General features: G+C 38.0%; 1 protein-coding gene across 1 annotated transcript; it reads left to right on the top strand.

Moving 5' to 3' along the window:
• Positions 1–782: 782 nt before the first annotated feature.
• On the top strand, positions 783–22,755 carry LOC104469483 (MAP/microtubule affinity-regulating kinase 3-like; the record flags this gene model as incomplete). Its single annotated transcript, XM_010083996.1, has 7 exons — positions 783–1,000; positions 6,217–6,320; positions 11,189–11,353; positions 12,042–12,299; positions 14,699–14,725; positions 19,517–19,561; positions 21,786–22,755. Coding segments are annotated over 7 exons (1,163 nt in total), but the record flags the coding sequence as incomplete, so codon positions are not given.
• Positions 22,756–23,565: the final 810 nt, after the last annotated feature.

The raw sequence follows: 23,565 nt of genomic DNA, 5'->3' as shown, positions 1-23,565 counted from the left end.
TATATAATTTTTTTATACATGTCTGTTTATACATGTACTTTTTGGTTAGTTGTTATTAAAACACTAACTACAACATTGATGTCTGTTGATGTATCCTCTTCTGAGGAGGTGTAATTGAGACAGCAGAAAACACAATCCTGACATCCCCACAGGCTTTTCCCGGTGTCCAGGAACCTATTAAAGCAGGAGGGAGCTTGGAACTGTTGAAGGTGCTGCCTGATACTTGGGTGCTCCTAGCACACCTGAGGAGGCTGTAGTGGCAAACTGCCACCAGTTCCGGCCAGTTCCAGGAGCACAGTCTGCTGCTGACTGTTAGTGCCACTGGTGGTCCAGGGTTGTGTCACCAGGCATGTGTCTCAAGAGCCCGTTTTATCAGAAATTGGCTTGAACAGCATGTGCCAGCTTTGTGCTAATGAAGGATCGTCTGGTGTGAATGACTCACTTGTTAAGTGTCTTTAAGATTACTCTGAAGGGTTTTTCCTAGCAAGACAAACCAGTGTCAATACTCAAACACCAGAGGCCTCCATGAAATTCATAATTCTTTCATGGAAATCAAGTAGTATCTTCACCTGGACAGGTTTTTCTTTTTCACAATATTTTACTGTCTTCTGAAATGTATGTATTTTGATAGTTTAAATAATTACCTTTTTGCAACTCTGATTCCCAGTGTTAATTATTTTGGTTCTTATGTGTGAGTACATTTCCATTGTAGTGAAAAAAATAGCTACTGAACTTCTGAGAAGAAAAAATCCTTTTCCTGTTTCTTTTGTTTGTTTTTCAAGCTGGACCATCCATCCCCTCAGTAGTGGCATATCCTAAAAGAAGCCAGACTAGTACTACAGACAGTGACCTCAAAGAGGAAGGAATTCAGTCAAGAAAATCCAGCAGTAGTGCTGTTGCAGGAAGAGGAATTGCACCAGCTAGTCCAATGCTTGGAAATGCCAGCAATCCCAATAAGGCTGATATTCCTGAACGTAAGAAAAGTTCAGCTGTTCCTAGTGTAAGTAGAAACGCTTATTTATCAAAACAATTAAATGTTTTTGCGGGGTGAAAAAGTGTTCAACCTGTGATTTATCAGTGGTGCTAATTTTACTTTTCATCAGGAGTAAATGTAGGTATCTCATACTCTTGCCTTATTTTTTCTGCTGCATCAGTCAGCTACTCAAGTTAGCTCTTAATATTCCTGAAGTAGTTAGTAGGTGTTAACAGTTAGCACTGGTAGTTGTTAGTGAACAGATGTAACCTGGGTATCAAATAATCATCTAAAAGAAAGAAAAAAGAAACTGAACCCAGAGGTTATCTCCTGAAATTTCATGAGAGTTATTTCTGGTATCACCAGCTACTCTTCTCTGGCTTCCATACGGAAGAATGAAATCTCAGTTTTTATTACCATGTTTTATAGTTTCATGTGTGTAAGGAGCCACCTAATCTTTGTTCTCAGACTGTACCAAGTCATAGTTATGTATATTAAGATTATCAAAGAAAAGCATCTCTAAAAAATGTTCAAGGGTGTATTTCAACATGTATTTAAAAGCAGTGTGCCTGGCTTTTGTCCTTGTGGACTTCCCCCACCTGCCCCTAAATCTCAACAACAACAAAAAAACCACCCACTATGGTTCATAAAAAGTGAATTTACAGGGTTGAGCAGTAGGCAGTGTGCCAAATGAAGGAAAATCCTTTGTTCAGTTTGGCTTTAGCTTGTATATTCTGTGGTGCCTCCCTCTAAAGCAAAGTTGGAAATCTATTTTCATATAATAACTCTTGAGTCTTGTACCATTTAATTTGTAAAACTTTGGGGTTCTGTATTGAAAAACTTCTTTTCAGAAGAAATAACTTTCCAATTTTTTTTTAACTTAAAATTGAGGTTTGTTTTTTTTTTTTAAAATCTTACCCCACAAAGCTGTCATACTTATTCATATACTTAGCACCATTACTTAGAACAAATGAGAACAGAACTTGCTGAGCTCACAGCTTTTTGACAATCTGAAGCAAAAGAAGTAAAATAAGATTTGTTTTGCTTTATTGGCTCTGTATTGTCAGTTGGCTTAGTGACTGATAGTGACTTGGCTGGAGGATTGCAGTTAGAGATTTCTTAGGCACGTCTTCTACTGCAGTCACTGTTAATCATAAATGTGAACAAAAGCTCATGATTTTGGGGGACCCATTTCTGATTTTTCTGGTCCCCTGCCCTTTCCCTTGTTGGTTTTTGATCTGTCCAGAAACCATTCAGACTTTGTTTCTTCTTACATGACAGTTGGTAGCTACTGAGTCTCAAAATGGTATCAAAATCAGTTTTGTCCTACATTGGACTTCACTCAGTGTCGTGTAGTGCCTTATTCAAGAGCTTTGCATCACAGTTAGAGCATATTTTACATTTAGTGTCTTTAGTGTTTTGATCTGCTGTTCTATACCACTCCCAAATGCTGGGGATTTATTCTATAGTCTGATTTCAAATTTCATACTACTGTAGCTGAAATAAAATTTCAGCTCATAACCACAGGATACTTGTCTTTTCTGATTCAGTGTGCAACTGATCCAACCGGCTTTTACAAGCAGTGGTACAAGGTCATGAGTCAGACTTATGCTTTCCCTGCCTCCTCCAGCTAGTCTTTTGCTTTCCGGCTGTTGGGAATGGAGGGAAGCACACAGTTCTTGGAACTGATTAGGGAGTTTTATTTCCTCAAGTATTAACATGCATCTAGAAGGAAAAAAAGGGTGTTGGAGTTAGCATATTGTCCTGAAGCTGAAGAAAGTTTGAGGTAGAGTTTGTTTTCTCACTGAACACTTAAGTCCTAAAATCAGTAATATAATGAGATAATCACTGAAGAGACAGAAAAATACTGTCTAAAAACAGTTATTACTTTGACAGATACAGCAAAAGCAATAGAACTCTTCGTCTGGAGACTTTTAGCCAGAGAGCGTGCTGCTCTTGTTAAATAACAAAGCCTACAAGCATGCACTTAAGGATAAGAGTTGTGCTTGTAGAGCAGATAGCCAAGTCGGGTTGGAGTAAGGGGCTCCAAGCTGTACTTCTAAAGTTTGAGGGAGTGTTTAAACTCTTGCAAGCTAAATAGTTCTGCAAGCTGAACAAGTGCCCAACAAAAAGCTTCAGGTTAATTGGGCAAATACCAAATTAAAAATTAAAACCTGCTACAGGGGTTGCATAGTTAGCAGCAAGTAGTAACTTCTTGTTCTAATAACTCCTTGTCTATTACTCACAGCTTTGGATTTTTCCTCAATGCTTGTAATAAGGCTGCCCCAGGGCCCTTAGTATAGCTTTAAGAACATGTATTCTCCTCTTCCAGTTTTATGTTGGAAAATAGTTTAGGACCAAAAAACATACTAGTGCTCTTAAGTAAATAGATTGGTTCATTATTATAAGCCAGAAGCTGATTCTTTGAAAGTTTTGCATCAGTCCTTGCCTTGGTGTCTCTTAATGTGAAAAATAGCCTGCCTAACCAGTGGGCACAAGACTCGCTAGGAAAAGGACTCTGTGCCACAAATTCATCCTTTGTGCCGTGGTTGGACCTCTTGTCTCAACATGTGCTTTTGCAGTATAAACACCTCCTGCAAAGAAGGCGGACAGTGCCATGAGGAGGAACTTCCGCAGCCAACCCTAACCCTAGGGTCTGTCATTCCATCAGGGAGCATGGTGCTGTTGACACCAGGTTCAGGCTTCCTGTGCTGTGCAGCTGTGCAATGTGATCTGTAGATCAGGTGAACAAAAAAGTCATAGCTGAAGAACCTCCTTGATTAATCATGGGAAGTCGTGTGCTAAAAAGTGTAAAATCCCAAATACCAAGACTGTATTCTTGCGAAAACTGAAAGTTGAAAGCTTGAAATGCTTAAATCTCCTCTTGCAACCTCTGAAATCAGAGCACCACAGAAAAAAATGTATACTGATCCTTCTGTCTTTGCTTTCCAGAAAGGGCTGGGAAAGTGTGTCTTTAGAGTCGTCTGATTTCAGATATCAATACCAAAACTTGTCCACTCCCAAAGCTGAAAATGTATAGTCTTTGCAGTTTCATCCAGCAGAGAGATTGCTGTCTTATCTTTCTAAAGGTGCAACATCACAGTACATTCTAATGTTAAATGGTGTCTTCAACGGAAACAAACATTTAATGTTCTAAGGGAGCACATGGAAGGAAGGAAGTGACCCTTTTTATTGTGTGTATTTTCCACCAGAAGAACACTGTTGGGTATTTTAGGTGCTTAATTCTCTAATATGTTCAGGAACACAGGACACAATTATATGCAAATATTAATATGTAGTACTTCAGTGTACCATGGGTTTGCAAGGGCTCCACAAAGTGGCTTGCACAGCTTGACCTCTCAAGAACTTATAAACAAAACTTCACATTCGGTACACAGCTTCATAGCTAGCAAGTTTAGTGAAGAGAGGGGAGTTTTCACAGTGACAAGTGTCAGAGGACAGTAGAAGCATTAATGGGTTTTTTTAAAATAAACAGATTTGAAACAAATAAACAGTTTTGAAGGCGAGGGGCCTGTGAGGAATAAAGTACAAGGAAAGGGCCAGGAGGACTTCTGCTGATGCTTGGCATGTGCCTATCCCTAAGGAATATCCAGTGAAGAGTACTTGAGAACCCTTGAGACAACTACATACATCTTATGATTTAATTAATCTTGGTACTCTTTGTATTTTTTAACAACCAGGAGTACGCATAGTTTGTGCTTGAATTTTTATTTGTACGCTCACCTAAAGAGGTAAACCAGGTTGGTAGTCTTTTAACAGACAAGATGGCTTCATTGTTAAATCAGCAGCTCAGGAATTGCACTACTTGAGACTCCCTGTATAGCCAATATTTTGCCTTAAGGCACCAGAGGAGCTTTTGTTTGTTATTGAGAATATCCCACATTAACAGTTTTATTTCAGGTTTGGAAACAACAAAGGTTTGGCTACTCTCCTTTTGTGTTTGAACTAGTTTTTCCTGTCTCTTTTTTATCCTTCTTCCCATGATTCTCTACTGTGACCATTTATGTGAAACCTTTTCTTAATGATATTGTAAAAATCCACTGAATTTCCCTTGTCTATCATAGCAGTAATTCTTCAAAGAACTCCAAAAGGTTAGTTGAGCATGAAGTCCCTGCCTGATTCTTAGTGGCCATCCTTACTCAACATGTGCTTATCCAGGTCCTGACCAGTCATTCCCTTAAGCTAGCCTCCTCCAAGACTTTCCCCAGCAGTGATGTTTAAAGTTAATGGCCTACTTTGCTTCCTGCTTTGCCCCATGATCCTCTTCTTTAAAGAAACTTTTTAAAGGTTTTTTCACTTTCCAACCATATGCAGTTTCCTGTGTTATGTTCTTGGGATGGGGAGAAAAAATATAAGGCTTGCCGGCTTCTACTTCCTCTTCAACCTGGGGGTGCATGTTTATCTGGACCGCCATGCTTTTCCTGCAGTAATTGCATCTAACTTTTTATAATTTTGTTATCTGTGAATTACCTAGCTTCTCAGTCGTTCCTGGAAAATTGACCGCCAACTTGGGCATATCTCCACCCTCTTTCTCTGTAAAGACAGAGGCAAAGTAATTCTATTTCTTTTCTCCCCTCTAAATTAAGGTCTGTAGTTTTAAGTTCCCCTGGTTCTCTTGTCCTCAGTGTATTATGCTTGCATTTAAATGTATATATTTTTAAAAATGTATTAAAATTCTATTCAATTTGTCTCTTTAATTTGACTTATTCTTCCCTGTTTTTAAAACTTGTCTAGTGTTTTATACTATTTTAATATTTAAAAGTTCATGTTTACCTTCCCACTGAATTTTGCCACATTTGTTTCTTAAGTCTTTGCTTTTCCTATCTTGTTTAAGGGTATGATTTTAACTTAAAGGAAAATTCTACAGTCTACAAGTGGTAAAGTATTTCAAAAATAGGCTATAAAGACATAGGCTATCCAGATGTAGATGGATGCTATACATGCTGAGAATTTGTAATTCATAACATGGGTAATTGAAAACTTTAAGCGATATTAGTTTTGAATTATCAACATGAAATGCAAGAACTTGTTAAAATTACTTTTTCTGATTGCATTATTACTTAAAAATACTGCAAGGTGTTTGTATATGAACTTATTTAGTTATTGTAAGTTTTATAACTGTGTAGAACTAGCATAAAGTAAAACAGCCTTCAATTATATGTAGACTTAACCCCAGAAGAGCCTTTTGCAGGGAATAACAAGCCTATTTTTTCTAATTGTAGAATAATACTGCCCCTGGAGCAATGACACGGCGCAACACATATGTTTGTAGTGAAAGAACCACTGCTGATAGGCATTCAGTGATACAAAATGGCAAGGAGAACAGGTATATGAAATGTCTTCCTGTGGTGTGTGTCCCTTGTCTTCACATTTCCAAAAAACCGTAATGCCTGATTTAAAAATCAGTAATATTCTAGTGTAATTCTTAATGAAAGGTGAGTACAGATCTTTGGTTTTGGAACACCTGTAAGTATGTTTGGGGTTTTTTTCTATGCTTAATTCATACAGTCTTTATGCTTTGAATGTAAAAGTAAGATCCTAATTTCTGGTTATATACATGTCGTATTTGTACAGCCTTCATCTTAAATCAGTTGTTAATTCCTGTGGCCAAGCAGCACATGCTTGCAGAAGAGGCTTGTTTATTGTCAAGCTACAAAATCCATCTCTCTTGGGCCATTATCGTTTTACATTTCACTCTAAACTGTACTTTGTTGGGATTGTTTGGAATACTGTTTTTTTGACAAAGTCTCAGGGAGAAAGTAAATTTTTTCTGAGCAAAGATGAAACAGTGATGGGCCGTTGTCCTGGACTAATAACATTCCTTACTGATATCCTTGCAGTCTAATTGCTTCCCAGTATTTACAGAACTCCTCTTGAGAAGGGAAGCACTGAGATCTCTATATTCTGAGTGAAAACAGTCAGAGAAAAACAGGTTTCCTCTTATTTTACTGAATGAAAGCCTGACTGGAGCATGCAGTGGAGCTGGAGTTAACCAGTTCGTGTGTTAGCACTATAACGACGTCTAGTGTCATCCTTCCCTATGTACCAAAGACTGAGGAGAGCTGTAGAAAATAAATATAATAGTGAATGTAGACATTAGGTATAGAGTAACACTTGTGAAGAATATCACCAAATTTCCTGGCTGGCTGAGATGTTTTAAGTTCCAACTAACTTTTCTTCACAGAATTTTACTGTTTGCAAAAGCTGGTAACAATTAAGTAGTTAACTGTTGCCAGGAGAGCACCCAGACAGCTAGTACTTATTAAAAATGCTTAAGCTTGGAGGAATGTATATGTCTCTCCTACTCTTCCCAATTTTCTCCACCCCTTCCTAATTTTATGATATATTTTAAAGGGTGGGAAGAAAATACTTTTATTTCGGCTCGTGTTGTTGAAAGATGTGCCATTTTTTGCAGAGAATTTTTCCCCTTTCTTTCATCAGTTTATAAGGAAGAATGGCAAAGTTGTGATGGTCAATGGAAAGTCTGTCTGTCCCTTGTTTGACCCCTGGATCCTAGGGATAAAGAACATGATTTTGACCCTGCTTCTTCCTCCTAGTTTTCTGCAAACTGAAAGTGATTAAGGAAAAAGTCAAGTATAAGTCTGAAGAGTGCCAAAAGTCTAGCTGGCCAGCTAGGCCTGCAGTCAACTGTCTTGTGAAGTACAGCACAGCTATTTGGTACTGTCTCTTGGTGTGTCTGTCTCAGCCTTCATTGGTTAGTCCTTGTTAATGTCACCAAGTTTGTTTAGATTAAACCTCACCATCCTTTCTGTGATTTGATAGGTTAATAGCTTTTTTCTTTCCAAACTCTCTTTGATAAATGAATCTTCCTGTCCAAAATAGGTTTGATCAGATTTGATTGCCTGATTTCTTTGTTTAATAACATTTTTATTCATCTTTAAACTAATATCTTTGCAGTATCTTGTCTACAATTTCTTTATTACATTTTTTTCTTTATTACATTTTTTAAATTTATTAGATATTGTTTACTAGGAATGCTTGAGGTTCAGATGTCCCCTTAATTTAGGAGTAACTTCATATTCCTAAGGAGCTGTTGGAGCTGTCTTTTGAAGTTTTTTTTTGGTTTTTTTTTTTTTTCCCCAGCTTTGAGTTTCTCAGCAAACTGCTGTCTTTCTGGTTTGTCTCATATGGGCATTAAGCTCAAAGTTAATATTCAATACTACTTGGCAACTATGTTAATTCTGCTTTATATCCATAGTTGGTTATCCTTTTGTAATCTACCTTTTATTGTCAATATGATATCCAAGCATCATGTGCTTATCCTGCAAACTTTAGCCCTATTTGGGTCATTTGAAATGTCTGAGCATTTATATTTTCACTGTTGGGAAAAAAGAATCTTTGTAGCTTGTATTGTTTATTTTTGATTGCTACTTTCATAACTCTTTATAGAGGGTTAAAACAAGAAAAGATTTGGCACAGACTTCAGAACTTGTGTCTGAATATATTTTGCTGAAACTGGGCAAAGGCTTGATTGATCACATGAAATGCAGGGACCTTTAACAGAGGCTCAATAAATGTGGCTATTGATGTGACTGGCTCTTCAGAACGAATTCTGCCTGCCTTCAGGTGTTTCTGTAGTATCTCTAGTATTACTGTACTCTCAACTTGGCTGAAAGTAGCTTTAGAAACTTGTAATGTTTTTTCTTCAGTGAAGCAACATCTGAAGTAAACCTGAGCTTTGTATGAATCTAAGGTTTTGTTAAAAATATTTTCTGTGCTTTTGAAATGTCTGTTGGTGGCAAATGTTAAAAACAGGAGTAAATACTGTAAATGGTTTGCTACAGATTGGATTTTAGATTTTCCATAGCCAGTCAGACACTGACTGTGACCCAGTGACAACTTGAGAGACTTTCCTTAAAAGGCAAAATGTGCACATTTGAAGTCCCTCTTCTTTCTGTAGGGAAGATGTTAAAATGTTGCCTGTTCTCGTTTTATTTTGCACACTGAATTCTGAGAAGGCACTATTTATGAAGTTATGGAAACTTTGAAGAATTGATAGGCAGTTAGTTGACCTGATGTTGGAGAAGGTAGTCTTGAAGACCCCATGCCAGACTCGTAGAAACCAAGGGTTTTTAGGTCTCACATCCCTACTTTAACACGTTGTGTGGCTGACACAGGCATTCTGCTGGAGATGACTCTGGCTTTCCTCCAAAGCCTGAGCATTAATTAACGCACTTGGGGACTCATGAAACACTCTTCATAATGATAGGCAATTGCTTTAAATAATTTGTAACACAAATGAATTACAACAGCCTCAGATTTTTAATAAGCCTTGGCAGTAATTGGTGAATGTTAGCACACTGTTTCTGTGTTCCCAGGCTAGTAATCCAAGGAAGCTGATTTCTAGCAGAGCTTCAGAGGAAGAAATATAAATGCTTTAATATGTGCTCTGGTACCTTTATTGATTCCTTTAGCTATCACATCTTTGGAGGCACGTGACTAAGCTAGATTCTTTATCTTTTGCAACAAAATGAGAGGGAAGGAACTAGAAGTGCTTGAGAGGCTGGCTAGTGACCAATTATTTGGGGATTTACTTGACATCAAGGTATTGCTTTTGAGATGAGTGTCCATGGTACCTTTATTGATTCCTTTAGCTATCACATCTTTGGAGGCACGTGACTAAGCTAGATTCTTTCTCCTTTATCTTTTGCAACAAAATGAGAGGGAAGGAACTAGAAGTGCTTGAGAGGCTGGCTAGTGACCAATTATTTGGGGATTTACTTGACATCAAGGTATTGCTTTTGAGATGAGTGTCCATTTCCTTACAATTTCTGAATACCCTGGGGTAGTGTAAAAGCTGGGCTGTGTGGCAGGCTTTGTTGTCATCGTGGCTGTAGGTGGCATCCTGCTGTGGATTCAGCAGTGTGGAGAGATGCATGCATGACTCAGATTAAGTTTTCTAGATTCTGAAAAGTTAAAACCAAAACGAAGTAGATTTTGTTAACCATTTTAGCCAGCAGTTCTGATAGGTGAGCTGTGAGGTGTTTTCTACTAGTGCTTTGAGAGCTAAGCCTGAGAAGTGGGTCAGCTGATACTTGTAGATGGACTAACATTCACCTCTCCAAAGTCTGACATACTAGAATGAGATAACAGGACTTGAATTTCAGTATGTGGAACTATGAAGTAGCTCAGAAGTAAACATGCAGTGTCATGAAACTAACTGACAATTACTGATTCCTTAACCTTGAGCAATATTTCTGAATACAATTGGCTTACTTTTAAAGCAAACCTAAGATGAATTATATATGGTGTGGTAGCCTGAAAGCCCCAATACATCTTGCGGCCTCTCAGTTTTCTCCCATCCTTATCATTACTAGGTAATGTGAAGGCTGCAAAGAGTATTTTGGCTCAAAGAAAGAAAAAGATTTCTTGCTTCTATTTTGACATATTATACAGCTGGCAGCTTACTAGCCATTCTGCTAAGACAGCACTGTAGACCTTCCTTCAAAGCCTGAATAGTAATTTGGAGACTGTAAGGTTTTTGGCCAAGCAATATGAGATGCTCTTAAACAGTCATACCTCTTCCTTCAGAGAATGCCAGGTGTTATTCATTGCCTCCTATAGGTACAGGTTGATTAATTGTAGCCGTTTTGTTTGGGCCCCTCCTGCCTTGTTAAAGATCGTGATATTGTTGTTTTCTGTTGTGCCTGTGAAGTCCCTCAGTTATCAGACATAGATCAAGATTTGACAGCTTGCCCAGCTTACATTGATTTCTTTTAACGTGAATACATTCTGAAAACAGAGTACTTCACTGCAGCAATGGAGCTATCATCAGACTTTTGGAAAGTGCAGTTGGTGGTTTTTTAATGCCTTTTTTTTTTTTTTTTTTAATGTTAAGACCAGTACTGGTTACATCAGTGCTTCATACTAGTGCTTTGGCACAGAACACTTGAGTTGTTCAGGTTCTGTACATCAAGGAGGGTATCACCACAAACTAATGCTAATGGTAAGAGAATGATCACTTCATAGATGTCAAGTGCTACAGTGAGGATGCTTTTTAAGGGGAGTGCAGGGTAGTTACTGCTGTTTACATAGAAGAGGGCTGTTAGAGTTCGTGTTCTTTGGTAAATCAGTTAATAGAAGGAAAAGTTTGCTTTTTTTCTATGCACTAGTTTGTTGTTGGTCCATCATGCTCTTCTTTCTGCCTCTGCCTGAACCCAAACCCCCTCACAGCCTGACAGAAATGTTCGCTTACGCAGCTAGCCCTGCTTCAGTTTGTACTACATCCTTCTCCAGTGTTCGGCTGCGACATCAGAAGTCGATGTCCATGTCAGCCTCTGTGCACACGAAGATGATGTTGCCTCCAATAGACAATGGCGCAGATAACTTCAGGCCTATGTAAGAACCTGAAATCGTTGTGAAACTAACTTATACCCACTGCTTCTTAACTTTGTGCTGTGGAATTTTAGTCCTAGATTGTTCTAGTATATCTTGCCCACAAGATGTGTGTTTCCTCATTTTTTTAGTCCTGTTTACATTTGTCTTGTGGTGTGTCAGGCTGTCTGTGACATAATCCTGCAATAATGAACCTTAATTTTTTTCCTAGTGTTAGGAGTATTGGACATTCCCTATTGTCAAAGTTTGTGGGAGACTTTAACTGTATATCCTGAAGGACTTCACTACTTGGAGCAGTTCATTTGTAGAGACTGTTGTGTAGGATACTTTCAAATTAGCAAGATTTTCAAAGATGTATATATAAAGTTACCTATTGCTTCTCTTTCCTGGGAGGAAACTTTACTCGTCTATTCTTTTATCAGTCTTCTCAGTGAAACATTTTATGCCTAGCTTTATCTGGTCTTTTCCAGGATACTCCTGTTGAATTTTTTTGCGTGTGTAGGTTTCTGTTTCGGCAGCCTCTTAATCCTAACAAGTTTTGATTCTATACAGTGCTGTAATAATGTTGCTATTTCCAACCTATATAAAAGTGTCTGCTTATGCTTTACTGTAGAATATAGTGTGTTGTGTTTCCTGCAGAACTGTAGTGCTTCTGTAAAGTTCTAGCATTGTTTTTTGTTTTCTGCTCTAGCACTATTCCCGATCAAAGAACTCCTGTTGCTTCAACTCACAGCATTAGCAGTGCAACCACACCTGATCGTATTCGTTTCCCCAGAGGAACAGCTAGTCGGAGCACTTTCCACGGCCAGCTCAGAGAGCGACGTACTGCTACCTACAACGGACCACCAGCCTCTCCCAGTCTATCCCATGAAGCAACACCACTCTCACAGACTCGAACCAGGGGTTCCACTAATCTATTTAGTAAACTAACTTCAAAACTAACAAGAAGGTAAGTTATGTCTTTAACATGGTAATGCAACATTTCCTTTTTATTGGGTAGTAGGTGTACCTAGTTGTTCATTGCTTAGGTTGTTTTGGCCACATTTTCTGTGGCTTAATGTTAATGGCTTAAGAATTTCTGCAACTTATTTTTTCTATAGTTCTTTTTGGTTACAGAAACCATTTGTTTTTAGCAGTTGAATCAAATGAGATAGAAAATGAGACAGCCTGGTCTGTGCTGTTTCTTCTGTGTTCTTTATCCTCATGTCTGAGGTACAAATGCTGCAGATCTGAAATATTTCAGCTCAGTTCAAAAGCTGCTCTCTGACTGCATGGTATGTCAGTAGACAGCATAAACTGGGATCCCAGTCGTGATATTTAACATAGCATTAGAAGCTCAGGTTGTGTTTTCCAATCACTTAGGCTGTTAATATTTCCAGAATAATCTTGCTGGCAACACGCGAACAGAAAGATCACAGGTGAAAGGGTAGGGGCAGGAGACAAAAGCTTCTTTTGGCAGTAGTGCTAGCATAGGTCATCTTAAAATAACGGCAGTACTATGGCTTCGGTCTAGGCAGGAGTCTGGTCAAACCTTGAAAAACTTATTCCTGTTTTGACCTTTAGTTCATGTGCAGATTCTGGTTTTGGTGTGAAGGTGTGTTGGTCTAGCCAAAGCCTAACTTAAGCAGGTGTTGTTCCTGCACTAACAGTTTTTATTCTAATTGGATTTCTAGTTTCAAATCCATGTATGATTTTAAATTACAAACACTAACATTGAAAGCCACCTATTTTCCTTCTATATTTAAAACCTGTTGGTTCACATGCCACATACTTCAGACCACTCCGATATCCACAGCTTGTGTTTGCAGAAGTGAGGGTTTGTTTATCTTTGCCTTAAGATAATCTACATGCTTTTGTACCCTCCGCATCATGTGACATTTCTTGGAATATACCATTCTGATCTTGGCTTGCTTCCTTTTGGTTTAGGCTTCTATCACATCAGCACCAAGCCATTTCCCTCCTCTCTTTTCTGTGAAATATATATGCCTCCTCAGCATTCTCCTCAAAGTCTCCTGTTCCTACAAAATCATGCTAAGCCAAACTCCAGTTTCTCACAACTGGCTGATATCAATTTAGAGAGTGAAGTTATTTCAAAATGTAAAAGTTGTTTCTGTGAAGAACAAAAACGTGTCAGCCTAGCCTTTGGTAAATTTTTACCCTGCTCAGCTCTCTCCCAGCTAACACTTCCTTGGTTTTTTTGTTGTTTTTTTTTTTCTCCTTCTTTTTCTGTTGAGAGAGAGAGATAAAAGATTAATTTATTTTTTTTTAAGAATTAAGTCATCTGCTTTTTGTCAAGTGAAGTCTTAATCAAAGACATGCTTTTGGCACATCTTTCTGTACTTTTGTTTGTAATATCCTTACTTAATTTTCCATCTGATGTTCCAAATGTGGACTCTCAAACTGTGAACGTGCAAGCTTTTCACTTGTGCTGCTAGACCATGCCATTTAGCATTGTGTGTCACTCAGTTGTTTAGGCAGCATTCAAACTTCTATCATTACCTCCAAATTTCAACTTTTGCAGTGCATTGTGGTTTTCTTGAAGGATTTTTTTCTCCACTACTTTTGACAATAGTTTAAATTCCATCTGGACTTGATTAAATAACGTGCAGTTGTAACACAATAGCGCTATTGCAGATGGTTAAGTTTGCTCTTGGAGGACCTCTTATGGTTGAGGCTCTGTTATACTAGGTGCTGTACAAGCTATGAAGGAGATGATGGTCCCATCAAAGGACATGGTTATGTCTTGTCTCCTTAAATAAGATTTTTTAAAAATTCCTTAAAACCTGTTAATCCACGCTAGCATTCTCTAGGGGGGAATCAGGATTCTTTTGGTTATTAACTTAATTATGTTCTGGTGTAGGCAATTGTTACAGCTTCTGCCACTAAATTGACTAAATATTTAAGGCAGTTTTTGGCACAACATGGCTGATCTAATGTTATGAAAGAAGGGAGAAACCCTAACTCTGAAGATACTTGTGATCTAATTATAGTAGAATTGTTGATTTTTGCGTTCTATTTGAAATACTTGAAGACAATCCAAACATATTTTTATGTGACCTTGCAGATTATGAGTTTTGAAGTGTTTTGATACCAGTATGTATTTCAATTTATAATAACTACTGGTGGCGTATTTCCCAGAAAAAAATAAGTTTGGAAGTTGCAGTGGTAAGAGTTTGACTCTTCAGACCCTAAATCATCTATCTGCCTAATCTCAGAATGTATTGAAGTGTAATTTAATTGTGCATTTTAAATGAGAGGTCTTTTTGCATGCTTCACTCTAAATGGCTTTTTCAATTTATTTTGTACAAAACTTTTTGTTAATTATTATTTTGGCTTAATTTCTTTTAGAAACATGTCATTCAGGTTTATCAAAAGGTAGGATTTATTTATATTTAAAAAAAAGCGGCTCCTGCGATTAACAACAGATTTGGCTTCCTAGCCTTGGTTTTCTGAAAACTAAACTTTCTGCTGAGAACTAAATACTTTCTTTCTTGAGAGGAAAGCATAGAATAAATCTATTAACTCATGACGATACTTAAGAATCTGTGGCACCTGTATAACAAAGATGCTAAGCATGCCTTGTGAATTCTTCTTTCTTTGATAGAGTTGGTAGTACCAAAGTAATTCTGTTGTCTGTACTAATACACTTAGCATGCTTATGTTTGAAGAATGAGGTGTTTGATAACAATGATGAAAGTTTAAACAAAACATAAGGTTACATGCAAATAAAGGTAAGTGATGGTAAATTTACATTCTCTTTGTTTTATCATATTTTATAAAAAAGTCAGTTTGAAGTGTTGTCTGCAGTTGATACCATAGGAAGCAAACTGAACACAGCTGTGAATCTAACAGTTTTGTATGGAAGATTGAGTGAAGATGAAATGGCATGTATTTATTTTAAAATGCAATGCATTTTGCTGGAGTGAATTGCAACTAAAGTGCAACTAGAGTACTTCACTTACAAACAAAAAGTATAACATCTATGCTAATTTATTAACAAAAGGCAAAAGCTCAAAAGTCAGATTCACATTTCAAGCCCAAAGGATTGAATTTAGTTTTACAATTTGGGAATGAATCAAGCTGCTACATGTCTTGGTAGTACATTATGGCTCATGAAAGTTGGTTATACAATTTTGATCCACAGGTAAATTTTCCAGTAGAATTTTGTAATACTCTGTTCAGTTATATCTTGTTGCTTCTTAAAGGGTGGTACTTTCAGTTTCCAACTACTGTTCAAACATAGGGAGATGGGGCCAAAAACAAGACATCTGTTTTAACTTTCAAAATGCAAGGCTATGCATGCAACAATTTAAAGCCTTTCAAACCATTTCAGGGCAATACTTAGATTATGGAGACCTGAGATATGTAAATTGCTGCTTAAATTTGGGTTTATTATGCACAGTGTGAATCTAAAGGTACTCCCCCAATTAAATGAGTGAATTTCACACCACAGTAATGGTAATCAGGGCTCTTCCAAACATGGCTATGTTTAGAACTGGAGTTGGTTGGGTTGGCTGGCATTGTCACAGATGACTTGAGACAAGGAACATGCACCGACTCTTAGTTAAGGAAAGAAACCATCCAACACAGTGTACAGATGAAACTGAGCAGCAGCAATAGTTTTAACCCCATGTGCGTCGTGAGCTGTGGGGTGCATACCACTTTGTAAGAGGGAGCTTTCATCTCCTTGTAGTCACATTCCTTGTAAAAGAAGCAGTTGTGATTTGTGCAGCCTCCACAACTGGATGCATGTGAGTTTGTTACTCTGCTGCTATGAAGAAAGATTAAAAATGCTAATACGAATACAGTTTTAAACTAGAAGGTTACTGTTCAAATTTGAGACTTTTAAAAGGTAATTTTTTTTTTTAATTTTTAAACATTTTCCTTTTACTTGAGGCCAGGAATCTTAGACTAATGTGGAAATAGCTGCCACAGCTTCAGTGAATATATATTTTGAATAAGAGATTTGCAATGTCTTACACCACCTACGCAGGACCAGAGTGTGCTTTTTAATTTTAAGTGTGCGTGGTGTCCCTCCCTACCTGATCTGTATGTAGGTACAAAATTAAATTGAAAGTGTTGGGGGTTTTGGCAATTTCTTCTGGCTTTATATGCTGTGAATCTTACCTAAACTCACTGGGTTTGATACTGAAAGAACAACTGTAACCCAATAGCACGTGTGTGTGTGTATATATATCTATATATATATATATACACGTGTATATATATACAGTACTGCAACATCATTCTAGGGAGCTGAACAAAAGTAGATAATCAGTCACTCCTTTTATTAAACTACTGAATTCTAATATTGTACTCCATACACAGAGGTAAAATATATATATAATATATACATATATATATATCTCTTGTACTATGCACTGTCCTTGCCAATCTGCATATTTTGGAAGTCTTAACTTTTTTCCTGACATCAAAAATTACTTTCTATGTTGTGGATTTTATTGCAGCATCTTTTATCCATTTCCATAAATTGATCTTATTTTAGCATCTTGCACTTTTTGCTGTTTTTCCCTATCTTTTTAGGCAGTTTCCTTTGTTTATTTAGATTTTTAACACAGAGTGTACAAAGATGTAAAGAACAGAAAACACAGCATAACTCAGGACACATGTATGGAAACATTCTTATTTTTGAAAGCCTTTCACAAACCCTAACGGAGATAGTGTTCTCATTTTTCATTCAATGTCTATACATAACTTTCCTATATATTTGTTCTGTTCTCAAGACCAAGGACCGTTTTGGTCCATAAAATTAATTTATGTAAAAACACAAGCAAAAGCAGAAAATGTAAAGCATAAACTAGAAATTTGTGCTTCCCACAGAAGTAAAGATTGTATTAGCAGTGAAGAGGCCTCAGGGCTGCATCTGACTTGCAGACCCACCAAAACAATACTGGCAGTACAGTAAGTGACTGTTCCCAAAGCACCAGTGCTGGGCTCTTGAACTGGACCATAACCATGTTCTTCGTGAAGGAAGGAGCATCCAGAGACTGGCACAGCTTTCGAAAACCTGGTGTGGTGGGTCATATTTGAGGGTGTGTGACACCAAATGCGGTTCCTCGTGCTAAATGAATGGAACGCTGATGTATGGAAAAACTGAACAAAGAAAGGATTTTCTGAGAGGCTTCCTTGAAAAAGTGTTTATTATTTCAAAGTTGCACATGTTTTGTAAATAATGACCTTTCTTAGATTTAGACCACAGTGGTTTACAAACAGAACAATTTGGCTTAATTTCAGCCTAAAAAGGGTCTGAGAGCAGCATTAGAGATTTTTCCCTCCTAGACTTTTATGGACAGGTTCCAGTAACAGTAAGACTGTTACTCCTATTGTTGGGGAGACTGGTTATGCTCTCATTTTCTACAACCTCTGTTGCAAGTTTAAAAACAAACAAACCAACAACGAAAACCAAACAGCTAAATAAAATCCATAAATGCTTGCTCTTAACAAAGCTGTCATCTTCCACGTTGTAGGAGCACAGCAGGCTCTTTAAAGTTCAAGTACTCTAGATTTTCCAGTTGAGCAGTATCTTCAGATTTGTTGCTTGCTTTGCCCAGTAAAACAAGCCTTTCCCAGATCATCTGGAAGGTGTGGATTTGTTCAGTTGGTACATGTGATGGTTTCTCTGCTCCCACCTACCCCCTTCTTAGTCCTACAGAGTTGTTGTGAAGGATGAGTTCTGAGATATGCAGACCTTATAAATCTTTTTCCACCTTCTACTATATCCACCATAGATAAGTAGCATGAGATCTCATGAAAATGACTGCCATTAAAAACCCACTTTGAAGCGCTGGAATTAGTTGAGGACTTGTCACTTGTTTTCTTCTCGTTTACCTTCCTTGTCCTTTTTGTTTGCGACAGCGTTTCCTTAGTCAATGGAAACGTTTCCTAGCAGAGACCCCGTTGTACCGTGTGCTGTGCAGTACCTCTGATCGGATGCTGTTGTGACAGAGAGCTCATAGCTGAGTGATTTACCATTTCCTTACCTGAATTTCTGTGGCAATGGCAGCATGAGTTTTGAGCAAGGATCGAGCTCCAATATAGCGAGTACTGCCACCGTGCTCCTCGTGGTGCTAGCACAGCGTCTGTTCCCCTGTGACAGGGACTGCAGTCATCTTACAAACCTCTTCCGTCACTGCAACCCTCAAAAGAGAGGAAATGCGGCAATTAAACCTTGTAAAACCCCACACAGCCTGATATAAATACTGCTGTGCATCAGTAAATAAGCTTACTCTTATATTCGTATCCCAAGACACCTGTCAGACAAACTGCTTTAGTAATTTACGTTATTCAATGAAGCCATGTACTAGCTTAGTGTAGGCTTGATAAGAAGGCTTATAAAGATAGCTTGCCTGCAAGCAGAATTAACACTGAGATAGCAGTGCAGTAACGAGAAGGTGATTTTCCACGTTGATTCTGCTTGATTCTGGGCTTTTGAAAAATGGTAGTAATCAGCAATGTAGCTTTAAGCAATGCAAGAAGATTCAAAGCTTAAGTTTGCTCAGATGTGGAAGATACGTCAGTGTGGGAATTAGTAGGGTGGAGTTACAGTTTGAGAAATCTTGGATTTACCTCTAAACTTTTGCTAAAATGTAAATGCATTTTGTTCTTTTGTTTTAAGGAATTTGATATTGTTTAAACACTTACTACCTCGGATTTGATGTGCATGCAAACACACAGGGTGACCAGACTTGTCTATAAATAGGTTTTGTTTTTCAAGTATATATTTTATTTTAAGTATAATTACCCTAAAAATAATTAGGAGTCATTTATTTCTCATTTAGGAAGTACTTATTAAATAGTACAATAACTTCAATGTGCTTTGTAATTTTAGTTTAACATCTCTGCTTTTAGAAGTTCAACTTTATTTAATGAGTTCTACAGTGTTAATATTTTTAAACTTGCAATGTAAAAATTAGTTACAGGTCTTTATAAAAACTGTAGTTCATAGACTTCCATTTCGTTTGACATTGTTACATTTTGAATTTGGTCTGACCTATGAAGTTCTTTACATCTTTGTTGCTTTCTATTTTAACACACCTTTGCTATGATTGCAGTGTGTTTTAGCAACTGCTCAGATATTGTATATTGTAGTGTAAGATTTGTCTTCTCTTTCCCACTTCCTTTTGCTTCTGCATTCTTTTCAATGAGGCTCCCGACTGAATATGAGAGGAACGGGAGATTTGAGGGCTCAAGGTGAGGGTAAAATTTTTGTTTAAAATGTTACTTAGGTGAGTTTGAACGTTTCTTCCCTTTATTATGTGGCATAGTGGCTTCAGGCAGCAGCTTTTGTTTTGTGTAAGGCTTTGAAACTAAACAAAGAAACATTTCTGTCTGCAAAACAGCTATCAAAGCACTGACTGACTTGGTTCTAAACTTTCATCTTTCCTGTTGTCTTTTCCCTTGTGTGTTTTTATTTGCATTTTAGTTGTTAGAATTTACTGTTGTCTTGTAGCAATGTAAGTAAGTTGCCTCTAGTGAGGCTGCAGATGTGTGGGATAACCACTGAAGTGTGTTAAGATATTTTTCATCTCCAAAATCACAGATTCACAGATCACAGTATTTTTCATGTTACGCTCTTCTTCACAAATCTGCATGTAAAAGAAGTACTAGAAATCATAAAACTTACGCTGGTTTTCCCAAGTGCTTTCAGGTAGAAAAAGCTTTCTAAAATAAAATGAGCATTGAATAAAATTTGGTGTTCCCCTGCCCCCTTACAGCCTTATTAAATTAAAACCTTAAAGGTAAAACAAAGTGCTCTTTAATTTGCTTAATGAATTTTATAACATCTGGCAAAACATGTAGCTGGATTTAACAGCGTAATTCTATGACCCTCGCAGTTACTGGAAGCCTTTCTAATACAAGGTAAAATGATTAAATATAGATATTTGAGTAATATATTTATTTAGTTTTGACATTGCTATCAGGTTTTTATTTAACTTTTTAATAATTGTCTGCTTAATGGTGGTACAAGAAAAGCATTGTGTAACCATAAATTTATTGTCAACTATTTTAAAGAGCAGCCTGACTTAATATTGTGAATTGAACTTTGAAGCTCAGCATGACATCTAAACTGCATGGTTTGGGGTCAGTTAGGTTAGGTATTTTCAGAAAATATTTAAGGATGACAGTCAATATATTGAAGTCTCTTGTCCTGAGGACAAGCAAATTTGAAGAGGCCACTGACAGTATACAAATACTCATAAAGCAAATCTGTCATATTTTTTCCCTGGAGTTCTAAATGTAGTTCCTTATTCTTCAGCTGCGTGACCACTGTTTTTAATTGAAGTAAAAGAATCATTGCACACTGGAAATTTCTGGAACGTTTCTTTTCTTTGTTCTGTATAATTTTATCCTTACCGAAGGAAAAGCATTTTTATTTAAAAAAAAAAAATTACAGACTTGGGAACTGCAGCCTCGATATTTTGTGCTTTATATCTTAAAACTGTGACAGTAATAGTAACCCTCTTTTTTTTGCCGTCCTTACTTGCAATGTTGAGGAGGAGTCTAATAGTGGCTTCAAATTTTCCTTCCTCCATTTCAGCCTCAAAGGCACTTAGCTGTGTAGCTTGTAGCAGCAGAAGATTGCATCATTTCACTGCTGTCAGTCATTGGTATTAAACAAATCACTGACCAACTTACAAAGAATTTCGTCCCTGTTGAAGGTAACCCCAATAGCCTACAAAGTGGTGGGTCCCTAGTGATCAACTCAAACGCTTCCCAGTGCAGGAAGGCCAGAGTGAAACCAAACGAGCCCAGCACGTGTTGGCCTTGGGGCAGTAGGTGGATGACCCCTGGCAAGGTCCCCTGGTCCTGCTGTCCTTCCTCCTGCTTGCAGCTGACTCCTGTGGGACTCTGTGGGCCTTCTCAGAGTTTGGTCTCCAACCTACTGCACGGGAGGAGGTGCAGAGGAATCCCCAGGATCTTTCTGCGTGGGCTTATCCCCGTTGTGTGTGAGTGGGCAACTCCCATGGACTGGCACTCCCATGACCTGGGCTGACCACTCTTTAGTCACAAGTCGACTTTATTTGAATGTTCCAGAAACTTCTAGCACAGACCTGGTGTTTCAGCTGCCCACGTGGCCTGAGAACAGGGGTTTGAGCAGAACCTGCCTTAAAATCAAGTCGTAGGTGATGCATGTTACTCTACCGCCACAAGGTCATTTCCCTTGTCCTCCTGACTCCAGTGACTTCCAGTTGTGTCACTCATTGTACCATTCCTTTGTTTCAGCCACAACAGCTAATGCTTTACCTTGACTGTGTGTTTGTACAGCAGCTAGGAGAGCAGGGCATTGGTTGCAGCCGGAGCCTCTAAATGCTGCTCTAATACCATTAGTATGTGTTGAGTATTAGTTTGCTTCACTAACATGAACCGTGGAGAAGGTAGTGGCCTTGCTAACTAATAAATTCCTGTCTTTCAGCCGCAATGTAGCTGTGGATCAGAAGGATGAGAACAAGGAAGCCAAGCCTCGGTCACTGCGTTTTACCTGGAGCATGAAAACCACCAGCTCCATGGATCCCAATGACATGATGAGAGAAATACGAAAGGTCCTGGATGCCAATAATTGTGACTATGAACAAAGAGAGCGGTTTTTGCTTTTCTGTGTCCATGGAGATGGGCATGCGGAAAACCTTGTACAGTGGGAGATGGAGGTGTGTAAACTGCCAAGACTGTCCCTGAATGGAGTTCGCTTTAAGCGGATATCGGGAACATCCATAGCTTTTAAAAACATTGCTTCCAAAATTGCCAATGAATTAAAGCTGTAACAAGAAAAATAGTTAAGTTGTAAATTAGTTAGCAATTTCAAGTGTTTTTGAGAATTCCGATGGAAATGTATAGAATAACATTTAGGCAATAACTTCTGCATCCTTCTGAATAGTGATATTAAAAAAAAAAAGCTGCTGAGCTAGGAGGGAGAGTTGGACTTTTTTATAAGTGCACTACAGCATTAAAGTTGCCTACTATGTAAAATACTACCCCTTCTGCTTTATTTCCATTGCTCCTAAGTCTTTGACAACAAATTGAAACACAGAATATATTCATTTAAATATGCCTCCTGTTTGTGTGGATGTGTGAATGTACAGTATGTGTGTATAATATGTAAAGTATTATATGTAAACAATTCATTTACAACATCGAGCTGTACCAGTACCTCTTTTTGGGCTAATTTTGGTGCTAAAAATTGAAATGGCCAAGGAGGAAACACTTGAGTTAATATTTAAAATAACTGAAGCGACAACCAGTAAATGCAGGTTTACAGTTCACTGCTGTGTTAAGGAAAAAAAAAAAAAAAAGTGTGTGAAGGGTTTGGATTTACGGTTGTGAACATTATTAGTCCTGTTTTCTAAGTAGATCTCGTGAGATTATTAAAAATTCACTTTTACTGAGTAGTCTTGCATTATATTTTGCCCACCTATTTATTATTTAAGTCTGAGACAAATTTTTAAAATGTAGTTGATTTGTGCATTAAAATTTGGGTAAACGCTTCCATTCTTCTGCTTCCGCTAAACTACTAAAATTGTATCTTTGTCCTTTTGGCTTACAAGTATTGATTGCAGCCAAGAACCCTTTTCTGTTGTTCCACTGTTCCTCTACAGAATGAGGCAGTCTAAAAAGGATGTGCTGAATGCTTACTAGTGACTTTTTTTTTCAGACCAAGGTCTCCACATTAGACTAGGTCAGACTGATACAAAGCACAAAAGGACTTTCAAATAATGACCATATTTTGATAAAAGTCGCCATGCCTGAGTCGGTGCCGTTCTGAGGTATTGCTGCGCGTGGCAGTACTGTCCTTTGTGTTCTGGGCGCACACAGTATTGAAACCCAAAAGTGGGAATCAAATTGGCTACTGATCTCCTCTGTTGTAACATCCAACTTGCTAAACTACAGCCATAGGCAGTAGCAATTAAAACTTTTCCTTGCAGCTCTCTTCCAGCGTGCTTCCACTTGGCTCTGATTGTATTGCTTTTGATGGCTTTGTGCCAGTTGTGTCTCTAGCTTCTGCTGCGGACGGAGTCCACGGTTGCTCTTTTAACGTGCAGTGTGGAAACCCACCCTTGATGAACTCTCTGATGGCCAGCTAGCTTTCTGTAGGACATGAAGCTACTCTGGGATGGTCCCCACTTTTTAACCATCACTGTGGTGAGACAGATTTGATTTTGCAAACTGAAAAATGAAGAGATTTCTTCATGCATTGTTTC

This window comes from Pterocles gutturalis, unplaced genomic scaffold (genome assembly GCF_000699245.1).
Source record: "Pterocles gutturalis isolate BGI_N339 unplaced genomic scaffold, ASM69924v1 scaffold20935, whole genome shotgun sequence".
Classification (NCBI taxonomy): Eukaryota; Metazoa; Chordata; class Aves; order Pterocliformes; family Pteroclidae; genus Pterocles; species Pterocles gutturalis.
This window is presented reverse-complemented; position numbering and strand designations above follow the sequence as displayed.